The 14,611-nt window shown below is 36.5% G+C and overlaps 1 protein-coding gene across 1 annotated transcript in view; it reads right to left on the bottom strand.

Moving 5' to 3' along the window:
- Nucleotides 1-14,611, bottom strand: part of FAF1 (Fas associated factor 1) — a 432,339-nt gene that overhangs the window by 284,606 nt on the left and 133,122 nt on the right. The window contains exon 4 of the mRNA XM_037043313.1: nt 10,576-10,781. Within this exon, the coding sequence (XP_036899208.1) occupies nt 10,576-10,781 (206 nt within the window). The remainder of the gene's footprint in view (nt 1-10,575; nt 10,782-14,611) is intronic.

The following is a 14,611-nucleotide window of genomic DNA, read 5'->3' as shown; positions in this document are numbered from 1 at the left end:
TCAAATGGATATTGAATTCTGTTAAATGCTTTATCTACTGAGATAATCATTTTCTTAGTTGTTTGATAAGGTACATGAAATTTTTTTCAATCACATGGGTGACATGATTATATTTGTATTCTTGAAAGATCAGTGATTGTAAGTTACAATTTATTCTTTAGAAACTGGTTATGTCTATCTCTCTTACTAGATTGTTAAGTTCTATGAAAATAAATACCATGCCTGTTTTTGTCTCCATTGTGTATCAGGGATTGGATCAGAGTACAAAATACTTACTGAGTGAATAAACAAATGTGTAAACAAATGCAAGGAAAGCTGAAGCACTATGAAGAATCAGCAAGAGTGGAGCAAGACTAGAGGTAGGGAAAATAATTAGGAACCTATCAGACTGAGGGTTGGTATTTCTACAACTGAACAATTAAGGGGCAAAGGACCTAATCCAATTAGGAAAGAAAAACCATCAAACAAAAATTTCCAGTTTTTCACATACATAAGAATCCTGGAGAAACTTGGGTTGATGTTACTCTGTATCAGGGTCTGAGTTGTTGTTATGGCTACCCCAGAAATGAAGGCCAAGAAATTTGTTCTACATTTTCTGGGTTATCCCATACCCTTAAATTAACCTATAATCTTCATATCTTTGGACTGAGAATTAAATAAAGTATAGCTAGAACTCTTTGGTCTTCTCCAAACTAGAATCTATTTTCCAAGCTTATAAAGGGGTTTCCGAACCAAATCTGTTTGTGCGTTAGTCTCATATTCTATAATGGCATAAATGACTGCAAGAAGAAAGACGGTCAGGAGAGGAGTGGAAAAGATCAGCTGAAACATACATTAACTGCATATTCCTATTAATTTCTAGTCTCTAGACTTCAGCCCACTAAGATGGCAAACAAACTGGCCCAGGAAAGGTGAGCAGAAAGGTAGAACTAATCTGCAAATAAAGCTACACAAAAACTGGCTGCAGGAAAGGAATTCCTCAGCAAGAAAGCATTGCATACTAAAACAGAGGAAAGAAGAGAAAAAGAAAACAGAGGAAGGAGAAAAGATACTTTTTAACTCTGACGGTTTTAGGATTAGACCAGTATTCATCCCATTATTTGATAAGTGTATTCACCAAATATTTACTTAACATCTACTATTTCAAAGCACAATATAAAAATAAGAAGAAATTATGTCCATCTTAAAAGAAATCACAATCTCACAGAAAGCTAAACTTATTAAGAAACCATGAAACAATCACTACACGAAGATGTACAAAGTACATAGAGAGTATAGGGCACAAATCACATCTGTGAGAACCTGAAACATCATGAAAAAGTAGTTTCAAAAACAAATGCAGGTTACACTAACAGAAAAAGAAGAGGATAGGCCAACTGTGCTTTCTCGACCCAAGGAGGGCGCTAACATAAGTGGCACACTGTACACGCAGCACTGGCACCCTAAAATGAACCGTGGTTCTAACATGAAAAAGCAGCTGAAAGTCATACTTCAGAAAAAAAACAACTATAACAGCAAGTAGCATCTATAGTATTTTTGCTAGTTTCATTAAAAGATAATTAATACATAGCGGGGGCAAAAGTGGGTTTACTGTAGTAATGCAAATACACTGTTTCGCATACAAGAATAAACTGTTTCATGTACTCACCGCTGTGTACCTACGGTTGCCCTACCCTGTATAACACTGTATTAGTACAAGGAATACTACATGATTTGATACATGTATAGATTGTATACATGTAGAAATATAATTACCACAAGTTTAGTTAACATCAATCACCTCTCATAGTTATATATTTTTTTCTTATGATGAGAATTTTTAAGATCTATTCCCTTAGAAAATTTCAAGTATACTATTCTTTATTGTTAACTACAGTCATTATGCTGTACATTATATCCCCATATAGTGGGCATTTTAATTTCCTCACAACTCTGTGTAGTAGTTGAATGTACTAAAGATATTTAGCCTGAAGAAATGGGGAATAATAGTACTACCTTTTAATATCTGAAGAATTGTCATGAGGAAAATATTTTTACCTTGTGGAGCCTATCTCTGAAAGCAGAATGAGGTCAAAAAAACAGAGCTTACTGGTGGCAACCCAAAATAAGGATAAACTAACACATAAAATTTATACCTCTTTTTTTTAATATGGTGGGTATATAAAATGTTTTTCAATGTTTTTATTTATAAAATTACAATCAGAGTTGATTAACAATGGAATCACTGCCTTAAATAAGCAGTGCTTTAGCAATAAGCACTCCATTGCTAAAAGTATTTAAGCACCCACCAGATGACCCTAACCCAAAAATATGGAAAAGACCACTTAATTAGTGACCAGTTAGACTAGTGTTTACAGATCTCACCAAATCCATTAATCTCCACGAATCAATTCAGTCCCTTACATTATCTTTCGTCAGTTCTCACATCTCCACAATGGGAGCACGGGTTCTGGCCATCTCAAGGTAATGTGAACATCAGTATGTCAATGAGAATAACAGGGAAGAGGCAAGGACTGAGGCGGCATACGATGAGGGAAGGGTAGAATGAATGTCACTGGTGAAAAAGGAACGACTCTATTTAAGTTCACTTTTAACAAAGAAAACCACAACCCGAACTATATGCTAAACACTCTATCTTCCTCTTTATTCCTCTAGATACAACATTATCGTTCCTGCCACAGCGCTTTTCCTTGCCTGCATTCAACCTTCCCCTCACTTTATCCACATGATCTACTGTGACTCACATTTCTTTCATAGCCTGGCCACTCTCTGAAATCCTTCCTGACCACCCTCACAACCCTAATTATTCCCTTACCAAACTCCCAAAACACCACCTAAAATTGAATTAATTGCCTCTTTCTCAATATCCACATAGTACCTTGTGTAGACTTCCACAATAGAAATGTTTCATTGGAAAGATCATGAAAAGATCTTTCATGATCTTTAAATTGATCTTTAAAGATCAATTTAAAGCTGAATTGTAGTCCAGGAATTCTCGGTTTAATCGTCTTTGAAAGAGGGATAGTTATATCTGCCTCCCAGTTGTTGCTGTAAAAGTTGTAATAGGAACTAATAGTTGTATAGGAACAGTGAGCATAGTGGTTGGTGTATAGTAGGTAATGTGTGTACAAGTTTGTGAATAAATGAATGAACAGCTAAATGCCTTTTATTTCCATGCATTCTTCCACACACCTATCCAAATATAGACCATGGAATATTCAGAAATAATGACTGTTTTATTTATGTATAGCTCAAGAATTTAGCATAATTTCAAGTCCAGAGTAATAAACAAACAACTATAATAAAATGACCTATTCTGATTTTACAAAAGTCTACTTCCTACTTTGCAGCAGTAATTGTTAAATATGAGACCTTGGGAAAGTAAAGTGTTATTTACTATTATAGCCATTACTACATATGTTTATTCCTTTAAAAGAATAAAAAAAGGAAAAATTTCCTGGCTGGTGTAGCTCAGTGGATTGAGTGCGGGCCCGCGAACCAAATAACCACGGTTCAATTCCCAGTCAGGGCACATGCCTGGGTTGCAGGCCAGTTCCCAGCGGGGGACGCACGAGAGGCAACCATACATTGATATTTTTCTCCCTCTTTCCTTCCCTTCCCCTCTAAAGATAAATACATAAAATCTTAAAAAGAAAAAAAAAGAAGTAAAAAAAAAGGAAAAATTTATTTTAGAATCTTTCAAAGGAAGAATCAATGATTGTGGGAAGTACCAAAGAAAAAAGAGACTGAAAGATAAATGGCACAAAGTAACTATCATAGTTTGAGATGCTACATAATTCGGGGAGTACATAATTACTGCCATAGAGGCCACAGACGCCAGTTTGTAAATGGATCAAAGAATAATACTATTAATGCACGACAGTTGCTGTCTGTCCTCCCCCAAAACACCAGCTATAATTGTCATTTCATACTGTCAACATCTGCACAAGGCAAATAAGATTGCTGCTCTTTCCTTCTTTTCATATGCAGTAATAACAAACACCAACCACTTATATAGTACTTACTACTCATAAAGGCACAGAAGGTTTAGGCATGTACCAAAAATTATGTGGTTAATCTGAGTTGCAGAGTAAAAATCAGAAACTTAGTTTACAAACTAAAGACAAAAATTCATTTGAAATATACTGAATTACTTTTTCAGGCTCAAAATGCACCTGCTGAATTAAATGTCAACTATTTCCATACTCAACATGATTCTTTTAAACTAAAATGTCCAATATTAAAAAGGTAGTTTTCAGAAATTAGATTAAAAACAGAGAAAAAATAAGGCAAATGGTTCTACTAATAAAAGAACCATTTGTCTTCTATATTCTAGAAATGGAACTAACGATATGCTTAATAAGCCCTGCAAAAGTAGGTTTACTAACAGCACTGATTCCATTAACTTTATTGGACAATGACTTTGGCAGGTCAAATCCACCGCTAGATCTTACAGTTACAATATACAATAATCCCTACCCTCAATATTATACTACTATATAGTAGATAGTAACTTTACAGAAGAACCAATGATTTAAAATAATTTTAAAACTTTATTCAAGATCAGAAAGCCCAGAAGGATTTTGTACTAAAATGAAACTGCAATAATAAACAAGACACTAAAAACATTAACAGATTAATACAATTACCACTAGGTGTCACTCTGATACAAAAGTTCTTGGCTGTCTCTAGGCTTGCTTTTATACTTCAAGTTTTCCTGATAACATGGAAAACTGCATGATTTTATTCAGCATCTCTTTACATTTTTATATTTATACATAAACAAAAAATTAGTATTTATTCGGTCCTTTAATTAACAGTAAGGTGATCTATATCTAAAAACTAACAATTATATTACAGGTCACATAAACTATAATGAGTATATTTTTTAAATTTCTTATGGTAGATGAATTAATATACACATAAAATATACATAGGTTCATTCATTGAGCCATTTATTTTCTCAGTGCCAAACACTGTGCTTAGAGAATTTAGAGAAGCCTAAGATCTAGTTTTTGACTTCAAGAAGTTAACATTCACAAGAGAAAACTAAAACATGTTTTAAAATCCATTTTAAAAATCTACAGGACTTTTTATAAGAGCATAGGAGATGGATTAACTTAACTATGTCCATGAAAGTCAAGAGGCTTTATAAGGGGAGATACATATGTGAGATGTTAAAGATGACTATCAGTTTTCCAGAAAACCATAACAGGAAAGGGCAAATGCAAAAGAATATAAGAAATAGGGAACTACTGAAAAATATGTGAGATTTATATCCTAGAAAGATCACTATGGACAGTTATATAAAATACAGAACAGAAAAAGAAATGAAAAAATGGAGATTAGACAGGAGTTATTTTAATAACTCATGAAAGAAATTAATTCCTCAACTGTATCAGAGGGGTTCAACATAAAGGAGGGATTCAAGTGATACGATAAAACTAACATGTCTTAATCAGTCAGATGCAATAAAAGGAGTAAAAAAAAATTTCCGCCAAGTCCCAAATATCCCTGAGTACAGCTTCCATGGTGATGCATATCAACAAACAGAGAAGGTGCCTGACAAGATTCTCTGGCTGGCAAGTGATTCATATTAAGAAAATAATTATAATCCTGACCAAATACAAAACTGAAAACAGAAGAAGCAGGAAAAAGAACAGGGTGAAAAACAATTATTATCTGATTTGTAACTCATTTTGAATCAAATTTCATTTACAATATATTTGTAACTATTTTAACTGTATTTTTTAAACAATGATGTAACCTGACTGCTTCTACTCTACCATACTTGGGCTTTTGCAGTGAACTATAAAGCCAATATTTTACAAAATGTGGTCCCTGGAATTTTTCCTATGTTTACTATAACAAAACTTTAAAATGGTTTCACAGTCATTTTCTCCAAAGTAAGGCAAAATTAAAATATAATATTAACATAAATAATCCATAGAAGCCAGTGTTTCTGAACACTATCTTTAAGATGAGCAGGCCATTTCACTCCAACTGAGTAAACCAATAAAACAGTAGTTCAGCCCCGGATGCTGTGGCTCAGTGGATTGAGTGCCAGCCTGGGAACCAAAGGGTCGCTGGTATGATTCCTAATCAGGGCACATGCCTGGGTAATAGGCCAGGTCAGGTTCCCCGTAAGCGGGTACATGAGAGGCAAACACACATTGATGTTGCTCTCCTTCTCTTTCTCCCCCACTTCCCTTCTGTCTAAAAATAAATAAATAAAATCTTTTTTAAGTAGTGCAAGTGATAAAATATCCATGAACTTTCATCATATGCCAAATATTTCATCAACAAAATGAACCAGGGGGACTTCTGCCAAGATGGAGGCATAGGTGGAAACACTGTGCCTTCTCCCACAACCAAGTTTGAATACAACAAAAGTTTGGAGAAACAAAGACACAACCAAAAGACAGAAAATTGAACTATACGGAAGTCCGACTACATCTAACCGTTCAACGGGGATGGTAAGAGGGGCGGAGCCAGCAGCGAGCGGGTCGGGCAGAACAGGTCCCCCGACCTAGGCGCAAAGGCAGCCCTGAACCAGTTGGGGTGCGGGGCAGACTGACCGCGGGCGCACATTCGAGCACAGTCAGACAGACCACACAGGCCCCAGGGGGTGAGGGCTGACGGCGGTGGCACACTCATGTGCAGTGGGACGAAACACATGGGCCCGGTGACGGCAGCACCTGCGGCACCGGTGAGGGCCACGGCGTCAGGCGGCAGACGGACGCCATAGTCCCTCTTTGACCCCACCCCCACATACAGCGTCACAACCCAGCGACTTAGTTGCCCTGTTCTACTGAACACTTTAGGGCTCTGATCCTGCTATGGAACAGGCACGAACAGCCCAAAAGGTGGTGCAAGAAGAACTCAAAGTCCCAGAGCCAATAACTCTAAGCGACCAAGAAATTGCCAGCCTCTCAGAAGCACAATTCAAGACACTATTTATCAGGATGCTCACAGAACTGGTAGATTATAGTCACAAATTAGAGGAACATAGTCACAAATTAGAGGAACATATGAAGGCTAAACTAATTGAAATGAAGGGAGATGCACAGGAAACCAATAGTGATGGAAAGGAAACTGGGACTCAAATCAATGGAATGGACCAGAAGGAAGAACAAAACATCCCACCAGAAAGGAATGAAGAAATGAGAATTCAAAAAAATGAGGAGAGGCTTAGGAACCTCCAGGACATCTTTAAACGTTCCAACATCCGGATTATAGGGGTACCAGAAGGGGGAAAGAAACAGCCACGAGTGGAAAACTTATTTGAACAAATAATAAAGGAGAACTTCCCCAGTCTGGCAAAGGAAATAGACTTCCAGGAAATCCAGGAAGCTCAGAGAGTGCCAAAGAAGTTGGACCCAAGAAGGAACACACCAAGGCACATCATAATTACATTAGCCAAGACCAAAATGAAGGAGAGAATCCTAGAAGCAGCAAGGGATAAGGGGACAGTCACCTACAAAGGAGTACCCATCAGACTGTCAGCGGATTTCTCAAAAGAGACCTTACAGGCAAGAAGGGGCTGGAAAGAAGTATTCCAAGTCATGAAATCCAAAGACCTACAGCCAAGATTGCTTTATCCAGCAAAACTTTCATTTAGAATGGAAGGACAGATAAAGTGCTTCTCAGATAAGGTCAAGTTCAAGGAGTTCATCATCACCAAGCCCTTATTATATGAAATGCTAAAGGGACTTATATAAGAAAAAGAAGATGAAAAATATGAACAGTGAAAGGACAGCAAACACACAGTTATTAACAACCACACCTAAAACAAAAGCAAACCAAGAGGACAGCTAGATCAGGAGTGGAACCATAGAAATGAAGAACACATGGAGGGTTAGAAACAGGGGGGTGGGAGGAGGAGAAGGGGGGAGAAGGCACAGAAAATAGCATAGATGGTAGGTAGAAAATAGATAGGGGGAGGGTGAGAATAGCGGGGGAAATATAGAACCTAAAGAACTTGAGACACGTGGTTATAAACTAAGGGGGGGAGAAGGGTGGGGGAGGGAGTGTGCGGGTGGAGGGGAAAGAAGGGGGGGAATAGAACAACTGTAATGGTATAATCAATAAAATATATAAAAAATAAAAATAAAAAAAGAAAAAAAGAAATAAACTTAACCAAAGAGGCAAAAAACTTGCACAATAAAAACTACAAGACATTGCTGAAATTAAAGAAACAAATAAATGGAAAGACATCACATATTTATGGATTGAAATACTTGATATTGCTATTATGCCAAAGTACCCAAAGAGACCTAATATTCAATGTGATTCCCCATCAAAATCCCAATGGCATTTTTTGCAGAAATAGGAAAAATAAGCTACATTTCATTATGGAACCACAAAGGACCTTGAATAGGCAAAACAATCTTGAAAAAAACGAATAAAGCTGGAGGCCTCACACTTCCTGACTTCCAAAACACTTTACTAAGTAATCGAAACAGTATGGTACTGGCATAAATGCAGGCATCTAGACCAATGGAACAGAATAAAGAGCCCAGAAATGGACCCACACATACAGGTCAAACAACCTTTGACCAGGATGCCAAGTCTACACAACTGGGAAAGGATGGCCTGTTCATCAAACTGTGCAGGACGAGCTGGATATCTACATGTAAAAGACTGCAGGCTGGACCTTCATCTTACACTATACATGAAAATTAACTTAAAATGGGTTAAAGACAAATGTAAGATCTGAAACTAAAATTCCTAGAAAAAGCAACACTGGTCTTGGAAATGATTGCTTGGATATGATGCCAGAAGTAAAGACAACAAAAGTAAAAATGGCAAGTGGGACTACATTAAACTAAAAATCTTCTGTAAAGCAAAGCAAACAATCAACACAGTGAAAAGGCAACATACAGGACAAAATATTTGCAAACTATATGTGATAGGGGTTAATATCCAAAATATATAAAGTCCTACAGTTCAATAGCTAAAAAGTAAACAACCCAATTTAAAAATGGATAAAGAACCTGAATAGGCATTTTTCCAAAGAAGACATACAAATGACCAACAGTCACACAAAAAATGCTCAACATTACTAATCATCATGATAATGTAAAACAAAACCACGAGATATCATTATCTACCTGTTAAAATGGCCATCATATTTAAAAACAAAACAATAATAAAACCCTAAAAACCAGAAAATAACAAATGTTGGTAAGGATAAAAAGAGTATGGGATCCCTAGGCATTATTGGCGGGAATGTAAAATGAAGCAGCCACTATGGAAAAAGAGTAAGGTGGAAAAAGAGTAAGGAAGTTCTCAAAAATTTAAAAATAGAACTAATATATGATCCAGCAATCCCATTTCTGGGTATTTATCCATAACAATGGAAAGCAGGGCCTCAAAAGAGATTTGCAATTCCATGTTTACTGCACTTAAAGTAATCAAACTTTCAGAAGCACAAAGTATGATGGTTTCCAGAGGCTGGCCAGAGGGGAAAAAGGAAAGTTGCTGTTAGTGGATACAATGTCTCCATTATGCAAGAAGAAAAAGTTGTAAAGGTCTGCTATACAACAGTGTATCTATAGTTAACAAAACTACACACTTAAAATCTTATATTATGCTTATGTTTATATATTATTCTTTTTTAAACACAATTTTTTTAAGACAATGTACAGGAGAATACTTGGAAGCAGAAGGATGTGCATGGGGAGAAATGGCTGGACCAGGAGAGGAATCTAAGTATATGGGCCCTGAACCTATTCAAAGAACTGAGTAAGTCCATTACAACTTAGACATGGTGAGCAATAAGGAGAATAACAATAGATGAAAACTAAAAATGTAGCAGGGACTTATAGCCATGTTAAAATATTTAACGTTTATCTTAAAAACAATGGAAAATTCTAAATGGTTTTAAGAGGAGAACAATCTGATTAGTGTTTAAAAATAATCATTCTTTTAACAGTCTTACTTTTCTCTGTATTAAGTTAATAAAATTAGAGGGAAATCTCAAAAAAGAACATGGGCAAAATTTTAGAACTATCTAGAATTTCGATTTAAGGCAAAACTACATTAAAATAGAAATTAATACCAGTTTCTGGTTCTACAATAAACACAGGTCAAATAATCTGAACCAAAACATGAGTTCAACATAGGTTCTCTACAGAAATTTAGTAGTCTGTCTAAAAAAATTTTAAAAAGCAGGTATACACTTTGAGTTTCCTTTGAAAGGATAGTACTCAAGCAGAAACATGTCTTATTTCTTCTCTCTCATAAACCATAGTATGAAAAGTAAGTGAGCTTCAGCTATAAAGTCAGATATGCAGTGTACCTGAAAATAATGATTTTTTAAGCTCCTAGATATTTGATTTTCATCTGTCCTAAAACAGCATTCCATATACATGGAACAAAATAATTATTCTCAAACTTACCTCACCCTCAACATAGCATTTAAAAATAGAGCACAATAATGTGTATGGGAAAATAGTTTCAATTTGCTTTTGTTCCCTTGTTGGCAGTCAACTCAAATGAAAAAAATAGAAGCTGAATGTTTACCTAATGGATTGTTTATTTATGAAGGCTTTATGGTAGGAAAAACCTTACCAACAGTACAGCTGTCTTCAAGTACCACATCAACATTTCTGTCTCTGTACTCAACCCTGAAGTCCAGCATCCGAGGTTGCCTTTCTACAATCTGCCTAGATGGCACTACAGGTCGAAATGCCGATGAGGAAGAGGGAGCAGGAGCTGGAGCTGGATGACTTGCTGAATCAAATACAGGTCCTGGTAGAGTTTCACCTCCATAGTCACTGAAATATTGACATAAAAGAAGGATTATCATCAACCAAATCATTACGGATTATCACTAAGGACCTGCTCCATATTGGTTTGTGTTGTTCGTCCTATCAAATTTACCTACCTGTGCATCAAGGCCTAACCTTAGGTTCTTCCTCCACAAAATCTTTCCATGTGACTGAAGGCCACATCCCATCCTTGCTTTTCTTTGTCTATCAGCAATATCATACATATCGTTTAGCATTTAACTAGATTTTTGCCTCATATTGTTAGGATGTTGGTAAAACATTTTAAATTCTGACAATTAGAACAGTATCTTTACTCATTCTCAAATGATTATTTGATTCTTTAACTCTAGTTTTCACAATTTTGAAACTTCATCTTCCTTAAACCTCCATTCTCCCCATCTCACACCTCAGTCTTAAAAAGATGTTTTTTTCTACTTTGCAAAGAAAACAGATGCCATCAAGAGAAAATTCCCTTACCCTTTTCACAAGAAAATCCACAAACTAACCCACAGATGCACTCTTTCTCTCTTCGTATTCGATAGAGCAGACTATTCTATCTATGCACAAATTTAAAAGTCTTCTCATTAGTTTTACTTATGGATTATTACCCCTTCCTTTTCTAGTATCTTCAACATCTCTTTCTCTTCTGGACTCTTCTCAAAAACATTTAAACATGTTGAAATTATTTCCCTTCTTCAAAAATAAAAGTGAAATCCTGATTCTGAGAAAATTAATCATATTTGTAAGGATCAAATCAGACAATGTATATGAAAAGCTCAGCAGTGTCTGGTACCTAGTAAGAGCTCAGACTCAGTATATTCAAAGTTTTACTTCATTACTGTTTCCCCAACCTTGACTCTTCTCCATTATTCCTCATATCAGTTCCCCAAGCTAGAAGAAACCTTTGACATTATCTTTGACCCCTTCTTCTCTCTCAACTGCCAAATCTAATCAGCCCTTTCAATGTTACCTTTTAAACATCTTTTAGATAAGTCATCCACCTTTCACCTCTGAAGCTACCGCCCTTGTCTAAGCCACAATCACTTTTTCTATGAACTAATGTAAAAGCATCCTAACTAATCTCTCCTCTATTTTATTCCATTTCACCACGAGACTCAAATTAATGACAGAAATGTCTTCTTATCATTTTCTTCAATACTCTCCTCTGCTTTGGATATAAATAGGTAAAGTGGTATACAAGGGCCTGTGTGATCTGAATGCTATCTCCCTTCCCATTCTCATCTCCTGCTGTGCTATCTCCATCTCACTATGCCAATAGCCTCAACAGCCTCTGTCGCTTGATCCTGTGGTATGGGGGGGACACGGACTATTATTTCTAAGATTATTCTTTCCTTTCCACCTCATCCCCAAATTCCATGTTTTTTCTAGCTAATTATATTTATCCTTTACCTCTCAGGCTGGATGTTTATCCACTCAGAGCACATTTTACTATCTCAGACTAGTTCAAATTCCTCACTACCATCAATAACTATACATTTAGCTACATAATTAATCATTTGACATTAAGTCCCCAATAGAATCGAAGTTCCACAAGGGCAAAGCTGACATTTGTGGTTTTATTTAACTTTTTTTATAGAATTGAACAAGTAATTCTTTTATTAAAAGTAAAAAATTTAAAAGTAATCTCACAAAATTCATAGTAAACCTCCTCTATTTCTCCATATTATAAGTAGTTCATGTAGAAATTAGAGATTAGCTTGTTTTTTATTTCTTGTTCAAGTACAGTTTTCTGTCTTATATTCCCAACCCTGCCCGCCCCCTGCCCAGTGCTCCCCACCTCCCTCCCATTTCCGCCCCCGACCCTAGGTTATTGTCCATGTGTCCTTTATACTTGTTCATGTGAGTCCATCCCCTTTTCCCCTATGATTCTCTCCCCTCTCCCCTCTGGACCCTGTCAGCCTGTTCCGTATTTCAGTGTCTTTGGTCATATTTTGCCTCCTTGTGTGTTTTGTTGTTTAGATTCCTGTTAACGGTGATAGCATATGGTATTTGTCTTTCACCACCTGGCTTATTTCGCTCAGCATAATGCTTTCCAGTTCCATCCATGATGTTGCAAAGGGTAGGAGCTCCTTCTTCCTTTCTGCAGCATAGAATTCCATTGTGTAAATGTACCATAGCTTTCTGATCCAGTCATTTACCGATGGACATCTAGGTTGCTTCCAACTCCTGGCTATCGTTAATTGTGCTGCTATGACCATCGGGATGCATAGGTTCTTTTGGATTGGTGCTTCAGGGTTCTTAGGATATACGCCTAACAGTAGAATTGCTGGGTCAAAAGGCATGTTCATTTTTAGTTTTTTTAGAAAATTCCATACTGTTTTCCATAGTGGTTGTACCAGTCTGCAATCCCACCAACAGTGAACTAGGGTCTCCTTTTCCCCACAACCTCTTCAGCACTTGTTGTTTGTTTCTTTGTTTATGATAGCCATTCTGACTGGTGTTAAGTGGTATCTCATTGTGGTTTTGATTTGCATCTCTCTGATAGCTAGCGATATTGAGCATCTCTTCATGTGTCTCTGGATCCTCTGTATGTCCTCCTTGCAGAAGTGTCTGTTCAAGTCCTTTCCCCATCTTTTAATTGGGTTGCTCGTCTTCTCTGAGTGGAGTCGAGTGAGTTCTTTGTATATTTTGAAGATTAAACCTTTGTCTGAGGTATCATTGGCAAATATGTTTTCGGAAACAGTTGCTTCCCTTTTTATCTTGATACTGTTTTCCTTAGCCATGCAGAAGCTTTTAATTTTGATGAGATCCCATTTGTTTATTCTTTCCTTTATGTCCCTTGCTATAGGGGACGTATCAGTAAAAATATTGCTGTGTGGAATATCTGAGATTTTCCTGCCAATGTTCTCCTCTAGGGCTTTAATGGTTTCACGGCGTATATTTAAGTCTTTTATCCATCTTGAATTAATTTTGGTGTATGGTGTAAGTTGGTGCTTGAGTTTCATTTTTTTGCATGTAGCTGTCCAGTTCTCCCAACACCATTGTTGAAGAGGCTATCTTTACTCTATTTTATGTTACTGCCCCCTTTGTCGAATATTGACTGTAGAGATTTGGGTTTATTTCTGGGCTCTCTGTTCTATTCCATTGGTCTATGTGCCTGTTTTTATGCCAGTACCAGGCTGTTTTGATTACAGTGGCCTTGTAATACAGTTTGATATCAGGCATTGTAATCCCTCCTACTTTGTTCTTCTTTCTCAAAATTGAGGCTGCTATTCGGGGTCTTTTATGGTTCCATGTAAATTTTTGAAGTGTTTGTTCTATGTCTATCAAATATGCCATTAGTACTTTAATAGGTATTGAATTGAATCTGTAAATTGCTTTGGGTAGTATGGACATTTTAATGATGTTAATTCTTCCAATCCATGAACACGGTATATGTTTCCATTTGTTTGTGTCTTCCTTGATTTCTTTCTTCAGTGTTGTGCAGTTTTCTGCATACAGGATTTTTACCCCCTTGGTTAGGTTTATTCCCAGATATTTTATTTTTGTTTTTGCTATATCGAATGGGATTTTTTTCTTGATTTCTGCTTCTGCTGTTTCATTGTTGGTATACAAACATGCCTTTGATTTCTGGATATTGACTTTGTATCCCGCTGTTTTGCCAAATTTGTTTATTAGTTCAACCATTCTTTTGGTAGAGTCTATAGGATTTTCCATGTACACTATCATGTCATCTGCAAACAATGCCAGTTTTGTTTCCTCCTTTCCGATTTGGATGCCTTTTATTTCCTTTTCTTGTCTGATCGCTGTGGCTAGAACTTCTAATACTGTATTGAATATAAGTGATGAAAGTGGACAACCTTGTCTTGTTCCTG

Source organism: Sturnira hondurensis, unplaced genomic scaffold, assembly GCF_014824575.4.
Source record: "Sturnira hondurensis isolate 20B ecotype Veracruz unplaced genomic scaffold, ASM1482457v3 Scaffold0004068, whole genome shotgun sequence".
In the NCBI taxonomy this organism is placed as follows: Eukaryota; Metazoa; Chordata; class Mammalia; order Chiroptera; family Phyllostomidae; genus Sturnira; species Sturnira hondurensis.
Note: the sequence above shows the minus strand (reverse complement) of the source record. Positions and strands in the feature narration are given on the sequence as shown.